A 16,997-nucleotide genomic window follows, 5' to 3' on the forward strand; every position below is an offset into this window, starting at 1 on the left:
ATGCCTGTAATCCCAGCTACTCGGGAGGCTGAGGTGGGAGGATTGCTTGAATCTAGGAGGCGGAGGTTGCAGTGAGACGAGATGGCACCACTGCACTCCAGCCTGGCAACAGAGTGGCACTTTGTTTCAAAAAAAAAAGAAAAGACTCAGGGAGAGATAATGACCCACTTCTGCCTGTGGTGCCCTGGGCCCAGCCCTAAAAAACCAGGTGGATCCGGCCTGGCCTCTTGGAACTTGTGATCTGGCGCCGAGACAATGAGCAAATGAAGGAGCCAAATCATCGCAGACAACAAAGAAAGCCAGGGTGTCAGGACAGGCACAGACTGGAACTTGGACCCAAGGCAGGACAGGGAGCCGGCCAGGGAAAGGGCGCTTCAGGAGGAGAGCACAGGATGGGCAAAGACCTTGAGAGGGCAGTGATCTTAGCAGCTTGAAGAGCAGTCAGGAGGCCAGGAGCAGGGGTGAGATGAGGGGGAAGGGGACTGCAGGGCGGTCAACAGGGGCAAGATCGTGGGGGACAGGGGGATCAGGGTCTTTGGGAGAAGGGTGGGTTTTGCCCGGAGCAAAATCTGGAGCGACAGGAGTGTTGGAAGTAGGGGTTGTTATAAATGGAAGAGGCAGAAGGCCCGGGCAGCATCCAAATGCAGAGACTTGGGCCAGTGTTCTTAGGATAATAGGATCAGAGCCCCAGAAGTAGAGCTTCAGGAATAGACTGATGAAGTGGTGACCGGGTGCAGTGGCTCATATCTATAATTCCAGCACTTTGGAAGGCCCAGGTGGGAAGATTGCTTGAGCCCAGGAGTTCGAGACCAGCCTGGCCAACATGGTGAAACCCCATCTCTACTAAAAATATAAAAATTAGCTGCGCGTGGTGGCATGCGCCTGTAATCCCAGCTACTTGGGAGGCTGAAGCAGGAGAATCACTGGAACCCAGGAGGCGGGCGGAGGTTGTAGTGAGCTGAGATCGTGCCACCGCACTCCAGCCTGGGCGACAGAGCGATACTCTGTCTCAAAAAAAAAAGGAATAGATTTAAGAAGTTGTGGCCGAGAGCAGTGGCTCACACCTGTAATCCCAGCACTTTGGGAGCCTGAGGCAGGAGGATGGCTTGAGCCCAGGTGTTCGAGACCAGCCTGGGCAACATGGTGAAACCCTGTCTCTACAAAAAATACAACAACAACAAAAAATAATAAGCTGGGTATGGTGGCATGTGCCTGTAGTCCCAGCTACTAGGGGAGGCTGAGGTGGGAGGATCACCTGAGCCCAGGAAGTTGAGGCTGCAGTTAGCTGTGGTCGTGCCACTGCACTCCAGCCTGGGCAATGGGAGAGACCCTGTCTCAAAAAAAAAAAAAAAAAAAAAAAAAAAAGACTTTTCATCTCTGTATCACCATCACAAGTCTCTAAGTATTTTGTTGATCTTAACTGTTCAGTCAGCCAGAGATGCTTATTGAGCACAGCCTGTGTGCAGGGAATCAGGGACAATGCAGACCCAATCCCCGTCCAGGGGAGCTGACAGTCCAGCAGGGGAAATGGCAATAAACAAGCTATTGCCCAATAATTATATCAGTTGCCCCTGGGACCAGGCTGCTAAGAGAGATGACTGAATCTTGGAGGGCTTCCTGGAGGAGGTGGCTTTGATACTGAAATCCAGCAACAAGTGGGACCAGCCAGAGAGCGACCTGAGAGTGTGGGAATGTGGGCAGTTCTGGCAGGCAGAACAGCCCAGGCAAAGGCCGGGAGGCTTCGTGAATTCACAGTGTTCCTGAGAAGAGCAGGATGTCAGGGACACGGGGGGCTGAGACTCATTTGATGGCGTGGGTAGGGCCGCGTGGGTCAAGGGAAAGAGATATAGATATATCTATATCTCTAGAGACTCTAGAGATATAGATATATCTATATCTATAGAGATATAGAGAGAGATTAGCTCAGCTTAGTGGAGCTTAGTGGAGCCACAGCTGACCTGCGGCAGGAAGTGCCAAGCAGAAGCTTAGCTGTAGTGTTTTCTTTCATTTCCTGGGTGGCTTCAGCAGACAGGAATGCAACCTTACGTTCTCATCCTTGGCCTGAGACTGAAGCCTCTGCTTTCTGGAAGTACAGTGAGTTTCTGGGTCTCTGCTACCTCCAGTGTGATGGTTTCTGCAATATTTTGAGAATAAGTAAGAGGAGACTGGGGTGAGGACCAAAGTGGTACCTTCAGCCCCAGAGAAGGGCGTGTGAAGGCTCTAAAAGGAAGTTCTGGCCGGGTGCGGTGGCTCACGCCTATAATCCCAGTACTTTGGGAGGCTGAGGCGGACGGATCACCTGAGGTTAGGAGTTCGAGACCGGCCTTGCCAACCTGGTGAAACCCCATCTCTACTAAAAATACAAAACTCAGCCGGGTGTGGTGGCGGGCGCCTGTAGTCCCAGCTACTCAGGAGGCTGAGGCAGGAGAATCACTTGAACCTGGGAGGCGGAGGTTGCATGAGCCGAGATCGTGCCACTGCACTCCAGCCTTTTGACTGGAGTCAAAAGGTTATTTATTTTCCAGACTCCGTCTCAAAAAATAAATCAATAAATAATTTTTTTTAAAAAAAGGAAGTTCTAGGGACAGAACCCAGAACTTGCCTGAGAAAAATGGGGCACGTCAGTGATGCAAACACCCACATTTTTCTGCTGACAAGAAGTCCATAAATACAAAGAATAAAATACAATCAAAGTGTAACTGGAAACAAAGTTGAACTCATGGATAAAATATCCTCGTTATATAAGTAACATCTAGAAAGCAGTAAGAAAATGCCAACCACTTAGGCAGATATGAATCCAGAAGTCACAGAAAATGAAGGACAAATAGCTCTTAAACCCAGAAAAAGTTCCTCAGCTTCACTTGCCAAATGAAAATTAAGTGTACAGTGAGGGCCGGGTGTAGTGGCTCATGCCTATAATCTGAGCACTTTGGGAAGTCAACGTGGGAGGATCATTTGAGCTCAGGAGTTGGAGATTAGCCTGGGCGACATGGTGAGATCAGTCTCTACAAAACATACAAAAATTAGCCAGGCATGGTGGTGTGCACCTGTAGTCTCAGCTACTTGGAAGACTGAAGTGGGAGGATGGCTTCAGTCCAGGAGGCAGAGGTTGCAGGGAGCCAAGACTGTGCCACTGTACTCCAGCCTGGGCGACAGAGCGAGACTCCATCTCAAAAACAAAAACAAAAATGGTAAAAGACTGAATAACTTCCTCCTGAGACTGGGAACAAGACAAGGATGTCCATTTTCACCACCTCTATTCAACATTGTTCTGGTGATGTTAGCCACTGTAATAAGAAAAGAAAAAGCAGGCTGAGGCAGAAGAATGGTGTGAACCAGGGAGGCGGAGCTTGCAGTGAGCCGAGATCGGGCCACTGCACTCCAGCCTGGGTGACAGAGTGAGACTCCGTCTAAAAAAAGAAAGAAAGAAAAGAAAAAGCTGGGCATGGTGGCTCACGCCTGTAATCCCAGCACTTTAGGAAGCTCTGGTGGGAGGATCGCTTGACCCCAGGAGTTGGAGACCAGCCTGGGCAATATAATGAGACCCCATCTTTACAAAAAAATTTAAAAATTGCTGGGTGTAGTGGCTCACACCTGTACTCCCAGCACTTTGAGAGGCCGAGGTGGGCAGATCATTGGAGGTCAGGAGTTCGAGACGAGCCTGGCCAATATGATGAAACCCCGTTTCTACTAAAAATACAAACATTAGCCCAGTGTGGTGGCACATGCTTGCAATCCCAGCTACTCAGGAGGCTGAGGCATGAGAATGGCTTGAACTGACATGGTGGAAGTTGCAGTGAGCCGAGATCATGCCACTGCACTCCAGCCTGGGCGGGGCAACAGAGCAATACTCTGTCTCAGAAAAAAAAAAAAGGCCAGGCACGGTGGCTCACGCCTGTAATCCCAGCACTTTGGGAGGCTGAGGTGGGAGAATCACAAGGTCAGGAGTTCAAGACCAGCCTGATCAACATGGTGACACCCCATCTCTACTAAAAATACAAAAATTAGCCAGGCATGGTAAAAATACAAAAATTAGCCGGGCGTGGTGATGCGCACCTGTAATCCCAGCTACTCAGGAGGCTGAGGCAGGAGAATCGCTTGAACCCGAGAGGCGAAGGTTGCAGTGAGCCAAGATCGCGCCACTGCACTCCAGCCTAGGTGACAGAGGGAGACTCTGTCTCAAAAAAAAAAAAATTAAAAATGGGCAGGGTGTGATGGCTCACACCTGTCATCCCAGCTATTTGGGAGGCTGAGGATTGCTTGAGTCAGGGAGGACAAGGCTGCAGTAAGCCATCATCACACCATTACACTCCAGTCTGGGCAACAGAGCGAGATCCTGTCTTAAAAAAAAAATAGATGAGAAAAAGAAACAAGTCAGGTGTGGCTGGGCATGGTGATACATGCTTGTAGCCTCAGCTACTGGAGAAGCTGAAATGGGAGCCCAGGAATTTAAAGGCAACATAGCAAGATTCTGTATCAAGCGAAACAGAACAAAATAAGTAATAAAAAAAAGTAAATAAAACTGTTGCTATTTGCTGATGATACGATTGTTTATGTCAAAAACCCAAGGGAATCTATAAGACAACTACTGAAATTAATACATAAATTCAGCAAGTTACCAGGTTTAAAAAGTCCGTTGAATTCAATACAAAAGTCAATTGAATTTTTATACACTAGCAGCAAACAACTGGAACATAAAAAAATTCTGAAAAATTTCCTTTGCAGCAGCACTGAAAAAGATAAAATACTGTGATGGTCTGAGAGTTAGCGTCTCCCCAAAATTAATACATTGAAATCCTAACCTCGAAGGCGATGGTATTCAGAAGCGGAACCTTTTAAGAGGTGATTAGATCATGAGGGTTGAGCTCTCATGAATGGGATTAATGCCCTTATAAAAGAGGACCCTAGGCTGGGTATGGTAGCTCACGCCTGTAATCCCAGCACCCTGGGAGAATTGCAGGCTGGTTTCTGACAAACAACTTGTGTTTGAGACCAGCCTGGGCAACATGGCGAAACACCACCTCTACCAAAAAAACCACAAAAATTAGCTGGGCATGGTGGTGCACACCCGTAGTCCCAGACCCTTGGAAAGCTGAGGCGGGAGGATCACCTGAGCCCAGGAGGTCGAGGCTGCAGTGAACCAAAATCATGAAATCATGCCCCTGCATTTCAGCACAGGCAACAGAGTGAGACCGTCTCAAAAAAGAAAGAAAGAAAGAAAAAGGCCCCAAAGAGATGCCTCAACCCTTCTACCATGTGAGGGCACAGTGAGAAGCCACCATCTATGAACTAGAACGTGGGCCCCCAGCAGACACTGCATGTGCTTTGATCTTGGACTTCCTAGACTCCAGAACCGTGAGAAATAAATTTCTGTTGTTTGTAAATTTCCTTTTTCTTTTCTTTTTTTTTTGAGACAGAGTCTCGCTCCGTTGCCCAGGCTGGAGTGCAGTGGCTCAATCTCAGCTCACTGCAACCTCCACCCCCCAGGTTCCAGCAATTCTCCTGTCTCAGACTCCTGAGTAGCTGGGATTACAGGCGCCCACCACCACGCCTGGCTAATTTTTTGTATTTTTAGTAGAGACGGGGTTTCACCTTGTTGGTCAGGCCGGTCTTGAACTCCTGACCTCGGGTGATCCACCCATCTCGCCAGACCTGGCCGAAACTTTTTTTTTTTTAGGGAAAGGATCTCACTATGTCTCCCAGGCTAGTCTTGAACTCCCGGACTGAAATGATCTTCCCGTTTCAGCCTTCCGAGTCACTGGGATGACAGGTGAGAGCCACCACGCCCGGCTCATTTTTCTTATGTATCTTGTTTTTTCTGTTTCCCCCATCCTTTTCCCTTTCAACTCTCCCAGGTCTGGGATTTTTGTTTGTCCCAGTCACAACTGTGTCCCCTGTGCCATGTGTCCACACAGTAGGTACTCAATAAATGAATGAATGAATGAATGAATGAAATGAATTCAGAGAAGGACTCTTGGGAGAGATGGGAGCAGGGATCAGGGACAACCGGAGGCAGAAGAGGATGGGGTGGAAAGCCAGGGCCTGGGCCGGGCACAGTGGCTCATTCCTGTAATTCCAGCACTTTGGGAGGTTGAGGCAGGCGGATCACTTGATGTCAGGGGTTCCAGACCAGACTGGCCAACGCAGGGAAACCCAATCTCTACTAAAAATACAAAAACTAGCCTGGTGTGGTGATGGGTGTCTGTAATCCCAGCAACTCTGCAGGCTGAGACACGAAAATTGCTGGAACCGGGTAGGCAGAGATTGCAGTGAGCCAAGATCGTGCCACTGCACTCCAGCCTGGGTGACAGTGAGACTCTGTATTAAAAAAAAAAAAAAAAAGGCCGGGCACTGTGGCTCATGCCTGTAATCCCAGCACTTTGGGAGGCCCGGGTGGGTGGATTACCTGAGGTCAGGAGTTTGAGGCCAGCCTGACCAACATGGAGAAATCCCATCTCCACTGAAAAAACAAAATTAGCCGGATGTGGTGGTGCATGCCTGTAATCCCAGCTACTTGGGAGGCTGAGGCAGGAGAATCGCTTGAACCCAGGAGGTGGAGGCTGCAGTAAGCCGAGATCGCACCATTGCACTCCAGCCTGGGCAACAAGAGCAAAACTCTGTCTCAAAAAAAAAAAAAAAAAAAGGCCGGGCGCAGTGGCTCATGCCTGTAATCTTAGCACTTCAGGAGGCCAAGGTGGGTGGATCACCTGAGGTCAGGCGTTCAAGACCAGCCTGGCCAACATGGTAAAACCCCGTCTCTGCTAAAAATACAAAAATTAGCTGGGTGTGGTGGCGCATGCCTGTAATCCCAGCTACTTGGGAGGCTGAGGCACGAGAATCACTTGAACTTGGGAGGTAGAGGTTGCAGTGAGCTGAGATCGCGCCACTGCATTGCACTCAAGGTTGCGTGACAGGAAAGTGACCGCATCTCAAAAAAAAAAAAAAAAGAAGGCCAGGGACCTGGAGTCCAGAGAGCATACAAGTGGGTGGCTTTGCAGTGTTTTGAGGACCAAGGGTCAGAAACCAAGATTTGGGTGTCTTGGGCCCAGCCTTGGGAAGGCACTGGTGCCAGTAACTGAGATGAGGGAGAGCGTGGGAAGGATGGGGCAGATCAGCATTGTGAACACTCCGTGATCCAAGCTGTGGCTTGGCCCAGGATCCTGGATGAACAAACTGGTGCCTTCAAAGTCCCTGGGAAAAAGACATGGGGGGACAGGGGTGCCCTTGGACAGCCCTGCCAACCAGGAACTCCTCGCCTGGGCCCCACTGGATGGTGATAACAGAGACACAGAGTAGCCCAAGACCAGCCTGCTCAGGTCAGATTCCTGCATGGCCCAAGGTGGGGACAGAGGAATCCTGCCGGGCCAGGTGTGTCACTAGGAAGCCGGGGCCACGGCATCACTCAGACACCGACAACATGTAAAAGAAAGAAAAATAATAAAGCTTTTTTTTTTTTTTTTTAAATTAAGACAGTTTCACTCTGTTGCCCAGGCTGGAGTGCAGCGGCACCATCTTGGTTCACTGCAACCTCCGCCTCCAGGATTCAAGTGATTCTCGTGCCTCAGCCTCCCGAGTAGCTGGGATTACAGGTGTGTGTCACTGCACCCAGCTAATTTTTGTATTTTTAGTAGAGACAGAGTTTCACCATGTTGGCCAGGCTGGTCTCAACTCCTGACCTCAAGTGACCTGCCCACTTCAGCCTCCCAAAGTGCTGGGGTTACGGATGTGAGCCACTGTGCCCAACCAAAATGAAAAATAATAAAGCTTTGGGCCGAGTGTGGTGGCTCACGCCTGTAATCCCAGCATTTTGGGAGGCCGAGGTGGGCGGATTATCTGAGGTCAGGAGTTCAAGACCAGCCTGGCCAACATGGTGAAACCCCGTCTCTACTAAAATTACAAAAATTAGCCGGGTGTGGAGGCAGATGCCTGTAATCCCAGCTACTCAGGAGGCTGAGGCAGGAAAGAATGGCTTGAACCCGGGAGGCGGAGGCTGCAGTGAGCTGAGATTGTGCCACTGCATTCCAGCCTTGGCAATGGAGTGAGCCTCCGTCTCAAAAAAAAAAGAAAAAAGAAACCCTGTCTCTACAAAAATTAGCCAGGCATGATGATGGGTGCCTGTAATCCCAGCTACTCTGGAGGATGAGGCAGGAGAATCGCTTGAACCTGGGAGGCAGAGGCTACGGTGAGCTGAGATCACGCCATTGCATTCCAGCCTGGGGAACAGAGTGAGACTCCATCTCAAAAAAAAAAAAGAAAAGAAAAGAAAAATAACAAAGCTTTGAAACAAACAGTCAGCACATCACAACCCATGCCCTTCCCCACCCTGGCATGCCCCTGCCTCCGCTGCAACCCAGGCCTTGCAGGCAGAGGCACGAGGCCCCAAGGCCAGGGCTGGGTCTCAGGGATCTCCCTCTCCTCTTCTTCCTCCTCCCCTGTCCTCCCTAAGTTCCTTTTCCTGCCCCTCTCCTGCTGTCCCAGGATCCAATTTGTGCTCCAGGCTGCACTCTGCCCTTTCCAGGATCTCTTTCCACCTGCTTGTAGTCGCTCAGCACTTTGGGGAAACTGAGGCAAGAGCGGTGAGTTCCAGCACAGAGGGAGGGACAGGGCCTCAACCTTCCCAGTCCAAACAATCATACGCCATTTAAATCTCACAACAACCCTAAAAGCTGGCGACTATTATTGGCCTCATTTTGTGGAAGGGGAAACTGAGGCCCGCAGCGGCGACAAGGCCAGCGAACCATCGGTAAGATTTGAACCTAGTTGTATATCATTCAACGGTCTCGCGCTTGGCCTCAGCTGGGCCACCGCAGATGGGACGGGGTTCTGCTGCCACCTGGTGGACACTCGCGGCAGCGCTGTTGGGATAAAGCCACCTCTCACCTGACGTCCTGCCCAGAAAACCCCAGCCAGAGGAGGGCTAACCTGCTCCCCTGGCCTCCCTGCGCCCGATCAGACCCATCAATTTTCCGAATTTTCACAGTCTAAGTGTCCACTAGGAAGGGACTGGGTAACTAACCACCTGTGTTACAGTTGGGCTAAAGATTTTAGTGCAAAAGTTAATTTGCCTACCTCACAAGAAATACCAATATATATATATATATTTTTTTTTTTGAGACAGAGTCTCACTGTTGCCCAGGCTGGAGTGCAGTGGCACAATCTCGGCTCACTGCAACCTCCATCTCCCAGGCTCAAGCGATTCTCATGCCTCAGCCTCTCAAGTAGCTGGGACTACAGGCACCCGCCACCATACCCAGCTAATTTTTGTATTTTTTAGTAGAAGCGGGGTTTCACCATGTTGGCCAGGCTGGTCTCGAGCTCCTGACCTCAGGTCTCGCAAAGTGGTGGGATTACAGGCGAGAGCCACCGCACCCGCCCAAAAGAAATTCTTTAGGCTGAAAACAAGGGACCCCAGACATGTATTCCAATCCACGTGAAAATCTGAAGAACACATATAAAGGTAACGTATGTAATTTTAAAAGATTGCATAAGGCCGGGTGCTTTGGCTCACGCCTGTAATTCCAACACTTCAGGAGGCTGAGGTGGGCAGATCAATTGAGCCCAGGAGTTCAAGACCAGCCTAGGCAACATAGAGAGACCTTGTCTCTACAAAAAATATAAAACTTGGCCAGGCACGGTGGCTCACGCCTGTAATCCCAGCACTTTGGGAGGCCGAGGCGGGTGGATCACGAGGTCAGGAGTTTAAGAAAAAAAATACAAAATTTAGCTGGGTTTCATGGCACACGTCCTAACTACTCGGGAGGTCTGAGGTGGGAGAATCTCTTGAGCCTGGGAGTTTGAGGCTGCAGTGAACCGAGATCTCACCACTGCACTCCAGCCTGGGCAACAGAGTGAGGATCCTGTATCAAAAAAATAAGGCCGGGCGCAATGGCTCACACCTGTAATCCCAGCACTTTGGAAGGCCGAGGCGGGCAGATCACGAGGTCAGGAGATCAAGACCATCCTGGCTAACACGGTGAAACCCTGTCTCTACTAAAAATACAAAAAATTAGCCGGGCATGGTGGCGGGTGCCTGTAGTCCCAGCTACTCAGGGGGCTGAGGCAGGAGAATGCGTGAACCCGGGAGGCGGAGATTGCAGTGAGCCGAGATTGCGCCACTGCACTCCAGCCTGGGTGACAGAGCGAGACTCCGTCTCAAAAAAAAAAAGTAAATAAATAAATAAATAAATAAATAAAATAAAAATAAAATCTGCCAGCGACAGTGGCTCATGCCTGTAATCCCAGCATGTTGGGAGGCCATGACGGGCAGACCACTTGAGGTCAGGAGTTCAAGACCAGCCATAGCCAACATAGCAAAACTCTGTCTCTACTAAAAATTAAAAAAATAATAATAATAGCCAGGCATGGTGGCGCACACCTGTAATTTCAGCTACTTGGGAGGCTGAGGCAGGAGAATCATTTGAACCTGGGAGGCAGAGGTTGCAGTGAGCCAAGATTGCACCACTGCCCTCCAGCCTGTGTAATGGAGCTAAACCCTCTCTCCAAATAAATAAATAAAAATAAAATATAGCATAAATGCAAATTTCTTCTCTCTTTGCCTCTTAACACATTTAAAAAGCAATTGTACAAAACTATATATTGGCTGGGCCCGGTGGCTCATGCCTGCAATCCCAGCACTTTGGGAGGCCGAGGTGGGCATATCACCTGAGGTCGGGAGTTCGAGACCAGTCTGGCCAACATGGTGAAACCCCCCTCTCTACTAAAAATACAAAACATTAGCTGGGCATGGTGGTGCATGCCTGTAATCCCAGCTATTGGGGAGGCTGAAGCAGGAGAATTGCTCGAACCTGGGAGGTGGAGGTTGCAGTGAGCCGAGATCACGCCACTGCACTCTAGCCTGGGTGTCAGAGCGAGACTCCGTCTCAAAAAAAACAAAAAACAAACAAAAAAACAGGCTGGGTGCGGTGGCTCATGCCTGTAATCCCAGCACTTTGGGAGGCCAAGGCGGGTAGATGACCTGAAGTCAGGAATCTGAGACCAGCCTGGCCAACATAGTAAAATCCTATCTCTACTAAAAATACAAAAAATTAGCCAGGTGTGGTGGTGCACGTCTATAGTCCCAGCTACTCGGGAGGTTGAGGCGGGAGAATCGCTTGAACCCGGGAGGCGGGGGTTGCAGTGAGCTGAGATCGCGCTACTGCACTCCAGCCTGGGCGACAGAGCTAGACTCCATCTCAAAACAACATCAACAACAAAAAACTATGTATTAATTGTATTGTTGGGTCTACAATATAGAGAAAGGTAACATATTTGACATTAACAGCACAAAGGAGGTGAAGGGAGCCAAGTTGTACTGGAATAAGAAAATCACTGGGCCAGGCACGTAGCTTACGCCTGTAATCTCAACACTCTGGGAGGTGAAGGCAGGCGGATTACCTGAGGTCAGGAGTTCGAGACCAGCCTAACCAACATGGTAAAACCCCGTCTCTACTAAAAATACAAAAATTACCTGGGCATGGTGGCGGGCGCCTGTAATCCCAGCTACTCCAGAGGCTGAGGCGGGAGAATTGCTTGAACCCAGGAGGCAGAGGCTGCAGTGAGCCAAGACAGTGCCACTGCACTCCAGCCTGGGGAACAGAGTAAGACTCCGTCTCAAAAAAAAAAAAAAAGAAAGAAAAGAAAAGAAAAGAAAACACACCCAGTAGTGACTTGAATCCACAAAACCAGATTAAGAGAACCAGAAATGCAAAATAAGAAAAGGAAAATAAAAAATTGCATACTTGCTGCCCTTTATTTTCTTTCTTTCTTTTTTTTTTTTTTTCGAGTCGGAGTCTCACCCTGTCTCCCAGGCTGGAGTGCAATGGCATGGTCTCGGCTCACTGCAACCTCCGTCTCCCAGGTTCAAGCGAGTCTCCTGCCTCAGCCTCCCGAGTAGCTGGGATTACAGGCGCCCGCCACCACGCCCGGCTAATTTTTGTATTTTTAGTAGAGACGGGGTTTCGCCATGTTGGCCAGGCTGGTCTCGAACTCCTGACCTCGTGATCCACCCACCTCGGCCTCCCAAAGTGCTGGGATTACAGGCGTGAGCCACCGCTCCTGGCCTTTTTTTTTTTTTTTTTTTGAGACCGAGTCTCACTCTGTCGCCCAGGCTGCAGTGCAGTGGCGCGATCTCGGCTCACCGCAACCTCTGGCTGCTGGGTTCAAACGATTCTCATGCCTCAGCCTCCTGCCTCTTTCCTCTTAATTTTACTTCATAGCCTTGTCATCAGGGAGTTGTTTGCGGCTGTTTCTTTTTTCATATCTGGTCTCCGTCCTCATCCCCAGGAGGGCTTCTTTCTGCCCGAGCAAACTGCTAAGTCCAAGCCCCTCAAAGTGGGCGGCTGGATCTTGATCCATTCTCGGGCTCTCCGCGCGCTCTCCCCCAACCCCCGCTCCCCCAGGTTCTTATGAACTGGAGGCAGGCAGACAGAGTTTGAATCCCAGCTACTACGAAACACAAATCGGACCCCAAATAACAAAAACAGCATTCCAGTGCTTACTCAACATTCGTGCTGCAACATCGTTAGGAGAAAAATATATAATTTGTATTCCCATTTTACAGATACCCTCAGGTATCTGGTGGAGACCTCCGTAACACACCTCCCCGGAGGATGAGGCCCCGAGTGTGAAGCATCGGGATCTCATCGTAAACACCGCAGCCACCCGAAGTCCGGTTCAATGCTTAGGTATCCTGCAGGCGGCGCGCGCCGCCGCCCCCAGTCGCAGCCCGGACTGTCGGAGTGCCTACAACTCCCGACGTGCCGCGCGCGCCGACGCTCCTTTAAGGTCTTAGTGGAACAGGTGGAGCTTGCCTCGTTGCCTTCTGGGAAACGAAGTCTCGCTGAAGAGAGGCCGAGCTTTGAGTAGCCTGTGGATCGGTAGCCAATGAAGACGCGGGTCGCTTTGAGTGCGCGGCAGAGAAGCCAATGGGCGTGCGGCATTGAGAGGGCGGGTCTTCCGGTAGTGAAGTCCTGTTGAACGGCTGCGTGAAAAAGGACACTTCCTTTTGCGGGTGGCGGCGAGCGCGGAGAGGACGCCATGAAGGCCTCCGGCACAGTAAGGCGGGCGCGGCGCGGCAGGGGGCCAAGGGATGGGGCACGGGCCCCATCGGGGGCCTGCAGAGGTGGCGTGGGTCGGGTTGGTGCCGCGCGCTCCTGTCTGGGTCCTCCTTGGCCGCGCGCCGCCTTGTCTTGTTGCACCCAATATGGCGGCCATCGTGGGCGCCGCGTGGAGAGAGCGATGCGTGGTCTGGGCCAGCTCAGGGATCGCTGGGGCCCAAGGGCTCCGGGTCTTCTTCCCGGGGAAGGAATAAGTCGCGCAGCATGGAGGCCCGAGCCCCAGCACCTCGTCGAGCCGCCAAGTTTCTGTTTTCTTGTCTGCAATGTGGACGTGGTGGTGGAGCAATAGTATTTTCTTTCTCCCGGAATGGCTGTGAGAAGCAGATGGAAATTGCTAATAATGAGCCGAAACGGGGAGCGTGAGGCTTAACGCTGTGACACATACTGGATAGGATCAAACGGCATTATGGCGCAGAGATAGGAGAACCTGGACTCCCATGGAGTGGGTGTATTACGTCCAGATCTCCAGCCTCAGTTTTCTTGCTGTCAAAGGGGCGGGCCCCATCTTTCCTTTCTGAACGTGTGGTGCCGAGGCCAATGGGTCAGGTTCACAGTAAAAGTAGGAACTGCGATAATTTGTGACTATTTTTCATTGATACTAGTGAAAAGCTGGCGAGTTAGTTTCAGAGGTGGTTTCTTTGTGTCGTATCACAGAACCTGGACTTGACCAAAGATTCTCACCTCTGCATCTGTAAACCGGGAGCCTTCCCTGGGCCAAATGTTTGGATTGCAATTGGGAAAACGGAGGCAGCCGCAGCTCGCGTGGCGACAGTGCAGGGATCCCAGGGCTGGGGAGAGACCTGAGGTCTTGTCCTAGTTCTGTCTGGAATGGGCTGTGAGATCCCATGCTGGTCACTGTAGGCTTCAGGGTGAAAGAAGATGTTGGCTGGATGTTTTGAGGTTCAGAGTGGCTGTTTCACGGGGACTGCAAAGCAATTCAGGACTGCAGCATGAAGAAAGGAGGCTGTGGGTCTAAGCCTCAGCTTTCCTGGTCTGAAACCCTTAGCCCAGGCAGAGGAGAGGCAGGCAACTCAATTAATCCTCCCTGGAGACCTCCCTCTCCTCAGTTTATTTTGTGGATAAAGTTGTGGTCGGGAGCGTGACCCACAGTCACCAGGAATCCACATGGAGGCCCTGGGGTGGCCCTGTCTCCTGCTTCCCTAATCTGTGGTCACTAGGTGCAAGAAAGGGAGTGAGGTGGATCTCCACAGTTGCCTCTGGGTGCTGGCCTTAACCTCACTCCTGTTTCCTTTCAGCTACGAGAGTACAAGGTAGTGGGTCGCTGCCTGCCCACCCCCAAATGCCACACACCGCCCCTCTACCGCATGCGAATCTTTGCACCTAATCATGTCGTCGCCAAGTCCCGCTTCTGGTACTTCGTATCTCAGTTAAAGAAAATGAAGAAGTCTTCAGGGGAGATTGTCTACTGTGGTCAGGTATGGAGAGGCCGGGGCTACATGGGGTCTGGAGTGGATTTGCGCCTCATGGGACATCGTGCATCTCAAGAATTAATCAGACATCGACCAGGCGCAGTAGCTCACGCCTGTAATCCCAGCACATCAGACATCAGAGCCCTGGGTTGTGTTTCTGCCTGGGTCACGGGACTGGAGCAGAGTTTATGTGCCATTTCCCTGATTAGAAAGCCAGGGACCCAGGGCGCAGGTGGGTGGCATGGTGGGACACCTTGGTTGGTGCTGTCTTCCCTGGGGCCTTGTCTGTCAAGTGAGGAGAGGTGATGGCTATCTGGTCAGTGGGTGGTAGCTGGGTTGACCCAGACAGGTTCCAGGAGACTTGAGTTCAGGAACTGCCTCTGGGGCTGGGTTGGTGTCCGTGGCAGAAGCCTGGACTTCAGGCTGTTGCCATGGGAAGTTCCATTACCTCAGGCTCCCCGAGGGTGCTTGAAGGTAGGTGGGGCTGGGAAACTGAGGTACAAGAGTCTGGCCGTAGAGTAGGCCTGGAGCCTGGGGTGTGCTTTAGAGGCTGAGGGTTCAGTGAGGACGGGGCTAGGGCAGATCCAGCTTGCTGCTCTCACATCTCCCTGTGGGCTCTCCTTGGCAGGTGTTTGAGAAGTCCCCCCTGCGGGTGAAGAATTTCGGGATCTGGCTGCGCTATGACTCCCGGAGTGGCACCCACAACATGTACCGGGAATACCGGGACCTGACCACCGCAGGCGCTGTCACCCAGTGCTGTAAGCCGCCTGTCCCGCCTCCATAGACCCTCCTTGACTCCCTCACACTGAGGCAGGGCAAATGCCAGAAGTTCCCAGCGCAGGAGAGTCTCAGAGCTGGTGGCGGGGCACAGGAAGACGAGAGGATGCCCCAGGCCCCAGATGGCTCTTTTCTGAGAGCCCTGTCAGGCTCGGTTGTAAATCACATCGCATCTGGAAACTCCCTTTTTGGGTCTGCACCTTGTTTAGACTGGGATCCACATCACCACTGTTTTCTGGGACCCACTTAGAACTGAATTGAACCCCTGCCCGGTGTTGGGAGCTGGCACCTTTTCCCTGGCTCATCTGCCAGGGTCTGTGAGACCCCCACACCTCCCTGATTGCACCTAAACCCAAGAATCACTGTTTCTTATAGCGGTGGTTTAAACAGAGGTGCAAACAGCAAGTGGATCTTGTCGCCTTTGAGGAGCTGTGTCTGTGCCCCTCAAAGTGAATTTGGAGGTTCCACAACTCTAGTGGCCAGTGCCTGCTGGGACCCAGGCCTTGGGCTATCTCGCTTCTCCCCCACCACCTTCCCGTGAGCCCCGAGCCCTCAGGCAGTTGCTGTGACCAACAGGATGTGTCAGGTCATTGGGCAGGCACTCAGGAAGTTTGCTGAATGCCCAGAGCCCAGGCAACACCATCACCCTGGCCCCGCTCCTTTCCACAGACCGAGACATGGGTGCCCGGCACCGCGCCCGGGCCCACTCCATTCAGATCATGAAGGTGGAGGAGATCGCGGCCAGCAAGTGCCGCCGGCCGGCTGTCAAGCAGTTCCACGTGAGTGCCCTGGGGGACTCCCTTGGAGGGAAGCGCCTGCTCTGACGCAGGAGCCCAGTGGGGGGTGGCTACACTTCGGTGGCCCCACAGGATGGGGTGTTAAGAGGCTTCCAACCCCCTCAACATGCCTCCGCTCCTCACAGGACTCCAAGATCAAGTTCCCGCTGCCCCACCGGGTCCTGCGCCGTCAGCACAAGCCACGCTTCACCACCAAGAGGCCCAACACCTTCTTCTAGGTGCAGGGCCCTCGCCCGGGTGTGCCCCAAATAAACTCAGGAACGCCCCGGTGCTTGCCGCGTGTTTTCTTTGCACACTGCAGAGCTCAAAGGGGTGCTATGAGAGGCCAGCCCAGTCACCTCCTGGGGTGCAGCTGAGCTGCCATTTCTCTGTCCTGGGAGGGGTCTTCAGAGCAAACAAACAAACCCTCACATCCTCCTGTCCTGGAGTGGGCCCTCTAGGCGCCCCCACCCCTGAGCTCCCTCTTGCTTGGTCAGTTCTCAGCCCTGCTGGCAGCCCGGGGCTATGAGCTGCAGCGGTACTGTTTGTCCTGGGCTGCTAAATCTGTCCCAACTGCCTTGTGAGACACAGGCCTCCCAGGCCCCCCTGCTGAGTCTGGACCAGGGAGAGTCTCCCTAGATAGTGGGGTTGGGGGTTCACTCCCTGGGGATTCCCCTAAGTCTCTGGTTCCCAAAGTTCTCAGAGTAGACACAAGAGGGCACCCGAGGGGCGCTCTCTGCCGCTTGGGGGCTGTTTTCCCTTTCACTGGTTGGGGGCCTCTTAGATGACGCCCTCATGTTGCCCAGGGAGGTCAAGGACTCACCACAGGTACTTGTCTCCAGGAAACTGCTTCAGGCCTGGAAAATTCCAGGTATGACACTAATCCCACCCTGGCTGAG

General features: G+C 52.0%; 1 protein-coding gene and 1 non-coding gene across 2 annotated transcripts; both read left to right on the forward strand.

Annotated features, from left to right (window-relative positions):
- Positions 1-12,942: 12,942 nt before the first annotated feature.
- RPL18A (ribosomal protein L18a) lies at positions 12,943-16,384 on the forward strand. Its single transcript, XM_002828907.5, has 5 exons — positions 12,943-13,053; positions 14,372-14,551; positions 15,174-15,303; positions 15,992-16,101; positions 16,245-16,384. Exons 1-5 carry the CDS (start codon positions 13,036-13,038, stop codon positions 16,335-16,337), a joined length of 531 nt encoding a protein of 176 aa, XP_002828953.1. The 5' UTR covers positions 12,943-13,035; the 3' UTR covers positions 16,338-16,384.
- Positions 15,662-15,794, forward strand: LOC112130291 (small nucleolar RNA SNORA68). The gene has a single exon (XR_002912557.1). It is a non-coding gene; the product is annotated as a small nucleolar RNA SNORA68 (small nucleolar RNA).
- Positions 16,385-16,997: the final 613 nt, after the last annotated feature.

Source organism: Pongo abelii, chromosome 20 (assembly GCF_028885655.2).
Source record: "Pongo abelii isolate AG06213 chromosome 20, NHGRI_mPonAbe1-v2.0_pri, whole genome shotgun sequence".
Lineage (NCBI taxonomy): Eukaryota > Metazoa > Chordata > Mammalia > Primates > Hominidae > Pongo > Pongo abelii.

What these genes read in the sequence shown, in the direction of transcription:
- RPL18A (XM_002828907.5), top strand. An exon ending in AGATTGTCTACTGTGGTCAG is followed by an intron (nt 14,552 to 15,173) that starts GTATGGAGAGGC and finishes TCTCCTTGGCAG; the next exon opens with GTGTTTGAGAAGTCCCCCCT. An exon ending in CGGCTGTCAAGCAGTTCCAC is followed by an intron (nt 16,102 to 16,244) that starts GTGAGTGCCCTG and finishes CGCTCCTCACAG; the next exon opens with GACTCCAAGATCAAGTTCCC.